General features: G+C 53.5%; 1 protein-coding gene across 3 annotated transcripts in view; it reads left to right on the top strand.

Annotated features, from left to right (window-relative positions):
• The window catches only part of DNM1 (dynamin 1), a 46,234-nt gene that overhangs the window by 11,727 nt on the left and 20,026 nt on the right, over positions 1–14,481 (top strand). For all 3 annotated transcript variants that reach the window (XM_081236764.1, XM_081236765.1, XM_081236766.1), the window contains exons 2-10: positions 4,315–4,388; positions 4,609–4,758; positions 5,122–5,325; positions 5,611–5,709; positions 5,814–5,974; positions 6,983–7,125; positions 7,259–7,394; positions 7,587–7,654; positions 8,783–8,921. In XM_081236764.1, coding sequence (XP_081092890.1) covers positions 4,315–4,388; positions 4,609–4,758; positions 5,122–5,325; positions 5,611–5,709; positions 5,814–5,974; positions 6,983–7,125; positions 7,259–7,394; positions 7,587–7,654; positions 8,783–8,921 — 1,174 coding nt within the window. The remainder of the gene's footprint in view (positions 1–4,314; positions 4,389–4,608; positions 4,759–5,121; positions 5,326–5,610; positions 5,710–5,813; positions 5,975–6,982; positions 7,126–7,258; positions 7,395–7,586; positions 7,655–8,782; positions 8,922–14,481) is intronic.

The following is a 14,481-nucleotide window of genomic DNA, read 5'->3' as shown; positions in this document are numbered from 1 at the left end:
CAGTGGGGAGGCACCAAGGTACACTTTAACAGAGGGCATGGGGCAGCCTTTCCGGTTGAAAGGCAGGAGCTGTGGAGCCGCTCAGCCGTGCTTGCTCCTACCAGTGTTGCCTGAGCCCCTGCTGTAGCCCAGCCTGTGCCCAGCGTGGGAATCCAACAGGGAGCAAGGCGCTCAGTCTGGACATGGGAACCAGCCGGTCCTTGTCACTGCCTGTCCAGGCACGTGGGGCTGGAGAGCCAGCCTCCCGGTCCTGGTCCCATCTCGGCCACCTCTCCTACCTCTCCCATTGCTGTGTGGCCTCACAGCTCCCTGCCCTTCTGTGGGCCTCTGTTCCACCCTCTGGACAATGACAGGGGAGTGAGACGTTCTCTGAAAACTGCACCTCCTTGATGTCCATTGTTTCCACCCAACATTCTGTGGTCAGAATCCCAAGATCCAATTCAGTGCCCGAAGGAGGTGAGGCAGAGGGTTCTTCAGGCTCTTGGATTCCTTGCTGAAATCTGGGGAGCCTCCGAGGGAAGAGACCGAGGGCAGGAGGACCTCCTTGACAGGCCCCTCCAGCTGCTGAGCGCCTACTATGTACCAGGCATGGGCTAAGCTCTCGGTGAAAGGGCTCCAAGGATCCTCCCACAGCCATGCGTGGTAGTATGTGATGCCTGGTTTAGATCATGTGGTTTACAGCTGAGGACCCTGAGGCCCAGAGCGTGAAGCAACTTGCCCCGGGGGCACCAGGCCGGGGACTGGCCAAGGCAGGATTCGAACCCAGGGCCTCTTCCCGGCACTGGCTCATCACTGAGCCAGTGATCCTTAAACTTGACAGGAACATGAAAATCATATGGGGATCGTGTTTAAAATCCAGATTCCCTCCTCCCCTCCCCTGCCCCCCCGAGATTCTAACCCAGCCTGTCTGAGGAATGTGCATTTGAACAGGCTGCCTGGGGAACTCTGACACGGACTGTGTGAGGGCCCCCCTTTGAGAACCTGGGCCAGGGCCAAGATGGGGCCCCTCCCCACCTGGGCACCCCATCCCCACCCCGGCCCTGGGAGATCCTGGTCAGAGGAGGCACTCTGCTCCCACACATGGCCCTGTGCTCTAATCTCAGCTTCCCATAAGCTGCTTGTCCTTTAAGTAGCCCTGGGAGGCTGCAACTCGGAGCAGGCTGGAGCAGACCCTTGACCACCCCTCCAGCTGGGCCCTGGGCTCCCCACACCCTCTATGTGGCACCTCAGGGACCTCTGCCCCTCTGGCCTGCCAGGGCCAAGTGGGCCCACCTGTGTGGGGGGCGGAGGGGTGCTGTCAGGGAAGAGCTCCAGGGAAGGTTCATGTCTCTGCATGGGGAGGGGGCTCTCTGTGGGGAGTCCCATCCTTCCCAACCCCTCCTGCAGTTTCCATGGCAACTACTGTTGCCATGGTACTGCTGGGTGAGGAGCTGGTGGGGAAGAAGGTAGACCCCAGGCCCCCAGGCCCACCCCAGCCTCTGTGAGAACAGATGTCCTACCTCCGCAGCCCTGAGGGATCCCAAGTACTAGGGGGTCACCCCTGCAAAGGCATCAGCGAATAAAGGAGGGGAGAGACAGAGACAGGAAGCTCCCCCCCTGCTCGCTTCCCCCCCCAGTTAATCACCTCCCTCTCTGTGCTGCCTGGTGCACCTCCATTCCAGCACATGTCACACTGCATTGCATTATCTGTTTACTTCTCTCTCTCCCACCATGCTGTGAGCTCCTCGGGGTGGGAACTGTCTGACTCATCTCCTCGCATCCCCAGGGCCCAGCACAGAGCCTGGCACAGAGCAGCTGCTCCCAAATATGTTCTAGACTGAATTTAATTGAATTACATAAAAAGCCAAGTCTGGCTCCTCAGGTTTAGAGGGCAGCAGAGTTTGATGGGCAAGTTCGCAGGCTCTGGAGTCCAACAGCCTCAGGATTGAATCCCAGCTCTGCCATTCCTCATTGGGTGAACTTGGCCTTTCTGAGCCTCAGTTGCCTCATCTGTAAAATGATCATTTCCATATGGGAGCACTTTTTTTGTGTGTGTGGTACACAGCCCTCTCACTGTTGTGGCCTCTCCCGTTGCGGAGCACAGGCTCCGGACGCGCAGGCTCAGCGGTCATGGCTCACGGGCCCAGCCGCTCCGCGGCATGTGGGATCTTCCCGGACCGGGGCACGAACCCGTGTCCCCTGCATTGGCAGGCGGACTCTCAACCACTGCGCCACCAGAGAAGCCCTGGGAGCACTTTTTGAGGACTTGGGAATTCAGTGCCCATTTATTAAGGACGTCTTGTGTGCTAAGCCTTGTGCTGAGCCATGGGATACAGCAACAGACGGAAAGATGCAAGCCTACCCTTCTGAAGCTCAGAGTCTTGCACAAATGAAAAGCATTTGCCTGGCACCTAGAAATGATGGTTAAATGCAGGATTTATCATTCTCCTCCTCCATAAGGTGGCTGACTCCACCCCATTAGCCTCTGCTCTCCCTAGAGGTGGGGCAAGGTGAGAACAGGGGATGGAAGAGGCCTCACCAGGGTCCCCAGATGAGGCCTTGAACCCAGAAACCTGGGCCTACTCTGTTGTCCCCAAACCCTCTGCCCCAAACCTGCTTTGTGAGTCCGGGTCAGGCTCTGGGCTGGGGGCAGGGGATCCATGTTCATGATCTGGCTGTGTCCCAGCCCTATAGGATCTTTTTTTTTTTTTTTTTTTTTAAATAAATTTATTTATTTATTTTTGGCTGTGTTGGGTCTTCGTTGCTGCACGTGGGCTTTCTCTAGTTGCAGCGAGCGGGGGCTATTCTTCGTTGCGTCACGCGGGCTTCTCATTGCAGTGGCTTCTCTTGTTGTGGAGCACGGGCTCTAGGTGCACGGGCTTCAGTAGTTGTGGCTCGCGGGCTCGAGAGCACAGGCTCAGCAGTTGTGGCATACGGGCTTAGTGGCTCCGTGCATTGGCAGGCAGATTCTTAACAACTGTGCCACCAGGGAAGTCCCCTTTTAGGATCTTGAGTGTATCCTTTCCCCTCCCTGGGCCTCCATGTGCCTCTCCATGAATGAGGTGACTGGCCAGATCTTTGTGGTCCCTCAAGCTCTGGCCTCCTTCCCCCTTTCCTGAGTCCTGGGAATCCCATAACTGTGATCCCAACAGCCTGATCCCTGGAGAGGCCTCCACCGTCCTTCTTGTGCTGGCCTGGGTGGGGCCGTGGGTGTGTGGGTGGGGAGATGAGAAGAGCTGACAGGACAGAGAGAAGTGGCACCCTCAAGAGTTAGCTGAAAGGACTGCTGAGGTTGACACAGCAGATGTCTGAGGAATAGACATCAGGTCTAGGGGCATGAGGTGACTTTGGGATGCCTCAGTCCAGTCCTTTAAAGGGAGCTGGGGGGCTTCCCTGGTGGCGCAGTGGTTGAGAGTCCGCCTGCCGATGCAGGGGACACGGGTTCGTGCCCTGGTCCGGGAAGATCCCACATGCCGCGGAGCGACTGGGCCCGTGAGCCATGGCTGCTGAGCCTGTGCTTCTGGAGCCTGTGCTCTGCAACAGAAGAGGCCACAACAGTGAGAGGCCCGTGTACCGCAAAAAAAAAAAAAAAAAAAGGGAGCTGTGTCTTCAGGGAGTTGAAGGGCAGAAAGCTCTCACCAAAGAGTCAAACAGATCTGTGCCCAGGGTCTGGTAGATACTGGCTGGGCAACCTGAATGTCTCTGAGCCTCAGTTTCCTCGTCTGTAAAATGGGGATAATAACAGTGTCTTCTTCATGAGGCTATTGTGTGGAGTCCAGGAGATATTGCCCACGAAGAGCCTGGCATGCAGTAGGTACTTAAGGAGCATGAGTTCTTTTCCTTGCCTCCTCCTTCCCCCCATCCCCCTCATCCTCAACCCCAGCCAGATGGGGCCCAGGGAAGGGGAAGTGAGATGCTGCCTTTCCCCACAGCGGAAGGGTGGGGAGGAGGTGCAACTCCATTTCCTTGGCCACTCTGTGGCCACTGGATGCTTGGGCACGTGGGGTGGGGCACCCCATGCCTCAGTTTCTCCTGAGTTGAATGGCAGTGGCTGGGTTGGGGCAGGGACGTCCTGTTGGCTCAGAATTAACACAGGGCAGACCTGAGACAGGTCTGGGGGCTAGTTCAGAAGCACAAATTCTGTGACCCAGAGGATTTGGAGGTGATCTGTTACGCCTCTCTCAGCTGCCCTCTCCCCATAGTGAAGCCCTTAGGCTAAGGTGTGGCAGGGAACTTTGGACAAGCTGTGGGGCTCCCAGTGGCAGGACAAGTGCCCCTGGGACAGAGGGAGCCTCCTCAGACCTTGCCCCTCTTCTCACCCCCAACTCACTGCAGGGACTTCCTGCCCCGAGGATCTGGCATTGTCACCCGACGCCCCCTGGTCCTGCAGCTGGTCAATGCTACCACAGGTATGGGCTTCCCCTCTTTGGGCCTCATTCCCCATCCGAACAGCGGGGATAAAAATGCGTAACAGACAGATGGCTTTGCGTGGAGGGAGGGAGAAGAAGGCAACGTTGTGTGTGTGTGTGTGTGGTGGTGGGGGGGTCTTTTCCCAGCGGAAGATGGGACCCAGGTGGGTGCCGGCTATTATGATTTTTACTCCCCCTTGCCCCCCTCCTTCTGGGGCAGAATATGCCGAGTTCCTGCACTGCAAGGGGAAGAAATTCACCGACTTCGAGGAGGTGCGCCTGGAGATTGAGGCTGAGACCGACCGGGTGACTGGCACTAACAAGGGCATCTCTCCGGTGCCCATCAACCTCCGCGTCTACTCGCCGCACGGTGAGGAGACCTGGCCCCGCCCCCAGCCTCTTGGCTCCGTCTCTGAGCCCCGCCCCTTAGGAACCATCTTCTTGGCCCCGCCCCTTAGCTGGCCCCTCCTCAAGGGCTTCACTCCTCCTGCAGACTCCGCCCCCACAGCGACTCCTCTGCGCATCCTACCCCTAGTCCCACACTGCCACGGCTCCGCCCACCCCTGGCCACGCCTCTAACGGGCCTCCGTTTAGCCCTTCGCGTTTCCCTAACCCCACCCACCTACGGCCACGCTCCCAAACAGATCCTCTCTAAGCCCGGCCCTGTTCCTTAATCCGCCCGCCCCCGGCCACGCCCCTCGCCTTGAGCCCGCCTTCTCGCCGCCCTGTCCAGTGCTGAACCTGACCTTAGTGGACCTGCCCGGAATGACCAAGGTCCCAGTGGGGGACCAACCTCCCGACATCGAGTTCCAGATCCGGGACATGCTTATGCAGTTCGTCACCAAGGAGAATTGCCTCATCTTGGCCGTGTCCCCAGCCAACTCCGACCTGGCCAACTCTGATGCCCTCAAGGTCGCCAAGGAGGTGGACCCCCAGGGTAGGTTTTCACAGGTAGCCGATGCGCAAGGCCCTGGGGGTCTATTCACAGCGTAAGGCGGAGCCACTGGAGGGTCTAAGCGAATAGGGGTGGGATCAGATTTATGCCTTTAAAAATCATTTTGGCTACTGTGGAGAATGAATGAGGCGGGGACAGCAGAGGCAGGCAGTGGGTAAGGGAGGGTGTGGGCTGGGAGAAGGGGGAGTGGGGTGGGATTGGGAGTGCCTGGAGTCGCCTGTGTGAGGGCAAGTGCAGATGTAGACAATCCTCTCCTGCCACCCCCAGGTCAGCGCACCATCGGGGTCATCACTAAGCTGGACCTGATGGACGAGGGCACAGATGCCCGTGATGTTCTGGAGAACAAGCTGCTCCCGCTGCGCAGAGGTCGGCAGGCCACACACCTGACCCAGCCCACTGCCCCTCCTCGTAACACCGCCCCCCCACCCCCCCGCAAGCCTGGTTGCCCCTGACCCCCACCCCATCCACAGGCTACATTGGAGTGGTGAACCGGAGCCAGAAGGACATCGATGGTAAGAAAGATATCACGGCTGCCTTGGCTGCTGAACGCAAGTTCTTCCTCTCCCACCCTTCCTACCGCCACTTGGCTGACCGCATGGGCACGCCCTACCTGCAGAAGGTCCTTAACCAGGTAGGTGCTCAGGCCAGGGTGAGGCCTGGGGAAACCGGCATGAGAACAGAATCATTTAAGCGTATTTTGTGAGGGTTGCCCCCTGTCCCACAGTGAGGTAGCACCAGAGCTTTGCTGACCGTTCCCTGTCCGGGGCCAGGAAGGGGAGCCCTAGGAACGCCCCAGAATGGAGAGAAGTCCAAGACCTTGTGTGGAGGGTGGCATTGACAAGGGCTTGGGCTTGGGGGCTAGGATTGGAGTATGGTTGGCTAAAGACCTTTGTTCCTTCTGAAATGGGGAGAGGCTGATCTGCGGAGGGGGTGATCCCAGGGGCTTCCCTAGGATGTTTCTCCATCCGGAATGGGGCTTCCAGAATTACTGAGGGGTGTGTGTGTGTATGTGTGTTGACAGTAGGAAGGCAGTGTGGTATGGGACAAAACTGGGGTCTCTGGAGGCCACAGACCTGGGTTCCAGTCTCAGCTTTGTCACTCACCCACCAAGACTCTCCAGCTCTCTGAGCCTCTATTTCTGCACCTGTAAAATGGTGATAATGGTGATGAGACCTGTTTCTTAGGGTCATTCTGCAGTTCAGGGAGATACTGAGTGTGGAGACCTAACCAGAGTGAGCCTCAGAACTTGAGAATTACCTTAAACCCAAAGGGCACAAGGGGGCAGTCTTCCAGCCATCACTGCCCCTGATTCATTTCATCTGGCTCTTGTGGTGTCTAAAACTATTAAATTAGTCAAAATCGGGTAATTTCAGATAAAAATCTAGATTTCTGGCTTCTACTGAAAATGGAGTTATTGACTCATTAATTCAATTAATACACCTCTGTGAGCACCTACTGTGTGCCAGTCCCTGCCCTCAGGCAGCTTTCATTCTGGTGGGCAGGACAGCAGTGGGCAGGGCTGTGGCTCTGCACCTCACCACGTCCACATGGGCCCCAGACATCCTGGCCCCTGCCTGGTCCTGTGGGCATTCTGGGTCTCTGACCATGGCCTTAACCCTTTCCTCGCCCCCACCGCCAGCAACTGACAAACCACATCCGGGACACACTGCCGGGGCTGCGGAACAAGCTTCAGAGCCAGCTGCTGTCCATTGAGAAGGAGGTGGAGGAGTACAAGAACTTCCGCCCTGATGACCCAGCACGCAAGACCAAGGCTCTGCTGCAGTGAGGCCCTCCCCAACTCCTGACTCCCCATCATGGGGCTGCCCCTCCCCCCAGCCTCTCAGCCCAGGGCTCTCCCAGGGCTCCCTGCCTTGGGTTGCTGCTGCCCCCTCAGGTCTTACCACTCTCTCCCCAGGATGGTCCAGCAATTTGCTGTAGACTTTGAGAAGCGCATTGAGGGCTCAGGGGACCAGATCGACACCTATGAACTGTCGGGGGGAGCCCGCATCAACCGGATCTTCCATGAGCGCTTCCCCTTTGAGCTGGTCAAGGTAGGCAGACCCCCCAGGGGCAGGAGGGCTCAGGACTACCCTCCCACCCACCCACCTAAGACTCTCTCATGCGTACGTGTGCTCACCCCACTAGAGGCCCTGATGCCCAGCTCTGGGAGTGAGGTGGACCCTGTTTGACCTCCCAGGTAGCAGAACAGGCCCTGACTAGCCATCTCTTTGTCTCCTACACAGATGGAGTTTGACGAGAAGGAACTCCGAAGGGAGATCAGCTATGCCATCAAGAATATACATGGCATTAGGCACGTATTGGGACCAGGGGAGGGGAACTGAACCCTGGAAGGCAGGAGGGGTCTAGTGCAGAGACAGAGGGAGTGATGGAGTGAGCCTCCCTGAGGAAGGACCAAGAACCCTACCTAGTCGCAGTCTCCTCAACCCTGACTTTCTGGATCCAGCTTGGACAGGCTCTGGATAGGGGAGGTGGATGGGAGACCCAGGCCACCCCACGACCTGCAACCTGCTACCCTCCTTTGCTTGTCCCTGGGAGCAGCCCGGAGACTAGAACAGTGGGGTAGAGCCCGAGACACAGGTGGCTGGGGAAGCACCCTTCGGGCTTGGGCCCCCTGCCCATCCCCAGGGTAGGACATCTCCCCCCAGTGCTATCCAGCACAAAGCTGCCCAAAACACTGGGTAGGGCCTGGGGTGGAGCATCAGGTGTTAGTCTGTGAACCTTTTATGATGGAATGAGGCCTCTCAACCCTCCAGACCCTCCTACAGTCCCATTAGCCCGAAGTTGGCCCCATTCCACCCCACTTCCCTCCTCCTAGCCAACCCCAAGGCCTGTGGAGCCGGGACAAAGACTGGAAAATAGACTGTTCCTAAAAAGCTTAGCCCTGCTCCAGGGACCCAGATCTACACTGTCCATTCAACAAGAAAATTTAAAGCACCTACTATGTGCCAGGCAGTGAACAAGACTAAAATGTCACTGCTTTCATGCAGGCTCAATTCCAAGGTTTAGCATGGAATTTACAGACTGCATTGGCTAAGGCACAGAAAAGAAAAAAAAATCTCCTTCCTAGTCTTAAAATAAAATGCTTTATTCCCAGAAAGGCTCTTAAAGAAAACCCAGTTTGACAGTTTTTAAACCATTTCTAGCCATAGAACGTTTTGTATGAGCAGAATCTGAAGACAAAGCAGGACAAATGCGACAGTTATAAGCAGACCTTGTCTTGCCCTAAAGAGCTTCAAATGAAAGGCCTTCATCAGAATCCCTCCTGCCCATTTTACAGATGGGGACACTGAAGTCCAGAGAGGGGTAGTGGGAGGACCCCGAGGGCAGAGTTCAGGGGAGCGGGGCGGGGCCCTGGCCTGGTGCTCCTGGCAGGAGCCGGTCTGTGACACCGTGCCCTTCCTCCGCTCCGGGCGTTCAGAACGGGGCTCTTTACCCCAGACATGGCCTTTGAGACCATTGTGAAAAAGCAGGTGAAGAAGATCCGAGAACCGTGTCTCAAGTGTGTGGACATGGTTATCTCGGAGCTAATCAGCACCGTTAGACAGTGCACCAAGAAGGTAACCAGCTGCCCGGCCAGCCCCTGCCTCTGCCCCGCCCTGCTCTGCTGCCAGGCGCTCCTTCCCCACCTCCCCCAGTGCCTCCTGGTAGCATGTACAGACCTCAGCGGGGTGGGGGACCAGGCCACCACAGCCCAGGAGAGGGGGACTCTCTGAGGGGGCCTCACCCAGCCCCGGCCCCCAGACCAGGGGAACCAAGGGATTTAGACATTGGAAAGACAGGTATGATGGTGGCAATTGGCCCTGAGAGCCCACCAAGAGCTCCCCGAGCTCAGGGAGAAGAGGGGACCCTAAGCCCCCTCCCTGCTCTCAGAGGTGGGCTCATCTTTGGGGGCTCCAGGGAGGGGTCTTGGGGAAGTCTTGTCCCTGGAGACAGATGAAGTACAGGACCTTCTTGGGTGCTGCCCTAGGGGCCTGGACAACCAGAGGGATTCAGAGGACCCAGGTCAAGCAGGTACCCTGACTCCCCGCTGTCCTTCATCTTCCCCATCTCACGCCATCCTCACTCAGGACCCTCACTCAGGACCTTCCCCGTCCCTTTCATCCACATCCAGCCTTCCAGGAAGAGAGCCCCCTCTGCTATGTCGTTTGAGCCTCACAGAACCACTCAAGGAGGGCACGGCAGGGCAGGGAGGATGGCACCCATTTCACAGCAGGAAAACTGAGGCTCGGGAGATCAAGTGACTTGCCCGAGGCCATATGAGCTAGGAGGTGGCAGAGCTGTTACTTGGAGCCAAGGCTTTGGACTCCAAGTCCAGTGCTCAGTTGATTCCACCCCCAGACTCCCTCCCTTTCCCCTCCCCACTGCTGCCCTGGCCCCTCTCTATCACCATCTCCACTCTTTCTGTCTTTCCTCTTCTCTGTCTTTCCAAACTGAGCTCCTCCAGACTCCTTAGGAGGAGAGGCAAAGGATGCCCCTTGAGGAGAAAGGGAAGGGCAGGAGTAGGGCAGGGAGCTGGAGAATGGCGATCAGGCAGCTACACAGCAACTCCAGGAGGCATCATCTGCCCCGTAGCCTATGGAAATGGAGCCCCCTGGAGTTGTGCAGTGCACAGCCTGGGCAGCTGAATGCAACAACCTTGGTGGAGAATAGGGAATGGTGCTGGGCTCTGGAGTCGGGATGAAGCGAATACAGGAGGTTCTGGGAAACCTAGAATTGAACAGAATGTGAGTGAGTGGGGTCCTGGCCTGGGTCAGCTCCTCAGCAGGACAGCATAGGAAAAGGACAAAGACGGCACAGGAAAAGAGAGAGAGGGCAGGCTCGGTGTAGCTGAAGAGTTGGGGAGAGGAGGGAGGCAAGCCCTGGGGAGAGAATATGAACTCAGTAAGTGCCCTTGGATGGGACAGGGGCTTGGTCCCTCAGACCCCTCCCACACCCTCAGAGCCCTGGGGGTTGCTTGGCAGCACCTGGGAGGTGCCAATCCAGGTGGCGGCAGGAGGGCCAGGTCCCACGCTCACATTGTCTTCTCTTCTGTCTCTCTTTCTCTGTGTCGGTGTCTCTCTCTTCCCTTGTGTCCGTGCCATCCTCCACCCTGGACCCTGGCCCTGCTTGGCTTTCACTCCCCTCCTTCTCCTCACCCGCCCACCCCCGGCTGCTTCTACTCCTGTTCCCCTCCTCCTCCCCGGGTGCAGGACAGGCCTCTTCACACCTGACCTCGCTTTTGAAGCCACAGTGAAAAAGCAGGTGCAGAAGCTTAAAGAGCCCAGTATCAAGTGTGTGGATATGGTAGTCAGTGAGCTCACGGCCACCATCAGAAAGTGTAGCGAAAAGGTATGATGGCCGCCTGGGAGGGGCTGGGCCTGGCCACCTCTTCCTCATGGCCAGGGCCTCCCGTGGGCAAGAACCAACTGCTGAGCAAGCCCGGCAGCCTCTCAGCCACCCAAGTGGACCCAGGCGCCCAGGCCGGCCCGGGGGATTCCTGGCCCCAAGGTCTCATGCCGGCTTCTAACCCTGGGTCTACTGTACTCATGATTCCTTCAGGCTCCCCCCTCTGCCAGAAGACTTTGCTCTAACCCAAGCATCCTCTTTGATGCTTTGATGGCCGCTTTGATGGTGATGATGATAAGGAGATGGCCGCTGTTTACTGAGCACCTACTGTGTGCCAAGTACTAGGCTAAGTGCCTGCCCTTGTTATCTGACTTAATCCTTTTAACAACCCTAATCAGTGAGTAGTCTTATCCCCATTTTACAGATGACAAAACTGAGTCTCAGAAAAGAGCAGCAGAGTGGGATTCAGATTTAGGGAGGCTGAGGGAAGAGATCTGGGATCAGGGCCTCCTGGGGCAGGGGAGCTATCCCAGTCCCTCAAAACCAATTTGCCTAAAAGCATATTGGGTTACTCACTTTACTGTAATCCATACATGTTTGACAGGGTCAGCCTCTTTTGAGTCGTCCGTGACCTTTTAGATGGCTTTTTCCTATTTGTCTACTTCGGGGCATTTTGGGGACTTTTCGCCAGATCGTCTAAAGCAGTTCTTCCCAGGGGCCTGCATGAGCCCAGCCTCACTTGTATTTGAAAAACTCCCTACACTGGGAGGTGGGGGAACATCTGCCTTAACTTCATGTTTTAAATAAGCATCACGGTTTTCGTGGCTCATATATAATTAGTCCTGTGCGCCCCTTACACAATCCTATCTCACTTTTGCTCACTTCTGTGCCAAATGGGGGTAGATTAAGCAAATTAGCATCCACTCAGTGCCTGATCCAGGTGGAATCAAATCTGGGCTGGACTGTCCATTGCATAGTATATATCATGACATCTAAATCACGGTCCCACTGCGTCATGAATACTAAGCAATGCAATCTTAACTTTTGTTAAACTAAAAAATACCGAGTTTATTTTAAGCTGCCTCAAAGCTCTTTACAAAAGAACACAGAATATATCTAAATTTTTTTAAATTTTGGGTTTTCATTGTGAAAGGAACACATTCTCAATTAGAGAAAATTTGGAAAATGCCCAAGAGTGAAAAGGAGGCAACAACACTCCCTTTCCAAGAGCCACACTGAGATTTTTGTACATTTCCTGCAAATACACTCCTTTTTTAAAAAAATGAAATTATCGGTATTGATTTTGTTCTGATCATACATGATTGTTACCAAAATATTCAAACTGCACAGAGAAAGCAAAAGTCCCTGTAAACTCACAGCCCTAGAGATAAGGACTGCTACAGCACACCCTTCCTAACTAATTATTTATTTAACCTAATTATTTAACCTAATTATTTATATAATTACAAATATACACTGGTTTTCACCTAAAAGGGATCACACTGACCACACTGATCCGTGAACTCTTCTTTTTTACTGAGCAATGTGGGGTGGAATCCTTGTAGTAGCTACGTAAAGATCATGCCCTTGAACAGCTGAATTGTATTCCACTGTAGAAATATGACATGATTTATGTATTCAATATCCTATTGACAGACATTTAGGTTGTTTCCACCTGTTCTTTTTCTTTTACAAACAGTGCTGCAGTGAATAGCCTTATAAATATATTTGTAGTACTTATCCTGTCATTTCTTTAGAGCAAATTTCTAGTATAGAATTGCCTAATCAGTGGATGTGAGCACTCACAGTTTTGGTAACTTCTGCAAGATTTGCTCTCCAAAGAGTTTTCGCCAATTTATTCCTCCAAACTGTTTTTTCTATACATAGGTTTATTTACTTTGTTAGGTATTTACACTGTGAATATATTAGTATTCTGCTTTTTCTCTTAATAACATACATTTTGGTGGGTGTTATTACATAGTCTATGTGAACATTTTTTTAAATAAATTTATTTATTTATTTATTTATTTAATTTTTGGCTGCGTTGGGTCTTCGTTGCTGCGCGCAGGCTTTCTCTAGTTGCGGCGAGCAGAGGCTACTCTTCGTTGCGGTGCGCGGGCTTCTCATTGCAGTGGCTTCTCTTGTTGCGGATCACGGGCTCTAGGCACACACCCTTCAGTAGTTGCAGTGCGTGGGCTCAGTAGCTGTGGCTCACCGGCTCTAGAGCACAGGCTCAGTAGTTGTGGCGCATGGGCTTAGTTGCTCCGCGGCATGTGGGATCTTCCGGGACCAGGGCTCGAACCCGTGTCCCCTGCATTGGCAGGTGGATTCTTAACCACTGCACCACCAGGGAAGTCCCTATGTGAACATTTTTAATGATTGCATAATATTCTATTGAATAGATTTATCACGGTTTACTTAACCATTTTCCTATTGGTGAACACTGAAACAGTCTCTAGTTTTTCAATATTATAAATACCCTGGCAATGAACATCTTTGTGTATAAAGAATTTTATTTTTCTTTCTCTAGGATTATTTCCTTAGGATAGATTCCTAGAAGACTGATTACTATATATAAACACTTAAAAACTGTGGAACACTTTGCTGAATTGCCTTCCAAAAAAGCACTAATTAGGGTAAATGGTAATATTTTGGAAACAACCCAGATGTCCATCAAGAGGGGATTGACTATGGTATCACACAGACAATGAAAGACTATAGTTGTTAAAAGGGCAAGGGATATTTATTTCCATTCACGTTTCCTTCCACAATGTACTGTGGGGGGAAAAGCAGGTTTCAGAGACAAACGTATAGAATATGGGGGGGAAAGTAATATATATAAATGATAAATATATAATATAATATAATAATCTACATAAGTGATAAAATTCCAAAGGCATAGTTACTAACGATTATTTTAAGAAGGCAAAGAACACAGGAGTTTTTTCATTGCTACTTCACAAACTTTAGTCATATTCAGATTTCTTACAGTGAGTCGGTAAATTTTTGTAAGGAGAAAAATTGATCAACAAAAACTTTAGAAAGGAAAGCTTATAACTTATGTCTAAAAAATTGCCTTTTAATTGATTTAATGCACAGTAGTTTTTTGTCTACATAGCAAAATTCACCCATCTTCCTCTTTTTTTTTCCCTCCCCAAATCTTCTAAATTTAGCAAGCCACTCCTGCTGATTATTCCTAGGCCTGCTGGGATTAGAGTTTCATCTCTGGATGAAATCTGGAGTTTAATGTCCAGCACAGGGTGTGCTGCTCAGTCCTCTCAACAACCCTAAGAGGGAAGGTGCCATTATTACCTCATTTCACACATGGAGAAACTGAGGCTCAGAGGGGCCCAAGCACTTTTCCAAGGAAGGTCAGCAGGGTAGGGGGCTGGCTTTGAACTGAGAGCCATGGTGGCTCCAGGGCCTGCATTCCTGACCACTAAACAGTGGGCTCCAGGCTGACTGCCCCACTTAGCCAAGACCTGAGAGAGAAAAGTTCCATTTTAAAAACTGGCTGAAAGTTCTGGAAATGCTCAGAGGCAGCCAGAATGGAAAAAGATGCTCAAAGGGAACAGAACTTCTCAAGGGGGCTGAGGCTGCCCTGTCATTTGTGACACATGGAAAACTTGACAAATGTAATATCCAGGCCGTTAGTGGGAGAACTGGTCATGCTCTTTGGCAAATTGCTCCCTCCTCCTCCCTCCTTGCCCCTCCCGCAACACCACCCAGGGAGGGAGCACTTGGGACCATCTCAGAGGAGGCTTTTCTGGTGGCCGTGACTCGGTCCCCAAT

Source organism: Mesoplodon bidens (assembly GCF_964165515.1).
Source record: "Mesoplodon bidens genome assembly, chromosome: 6".
NCBI classification, from domain to species: domain Eukaryota; kingdom Metazoa; phylum Chordata; class Mammalia; order Artiodactyla; family Ziphiidae; genus Mesoplodon; species Mesoplodon bidens.
Note: the sequence above shows the minus strand (reverse complement) of the source record. Positions and strands in the feature narration are given on the sequence as shown.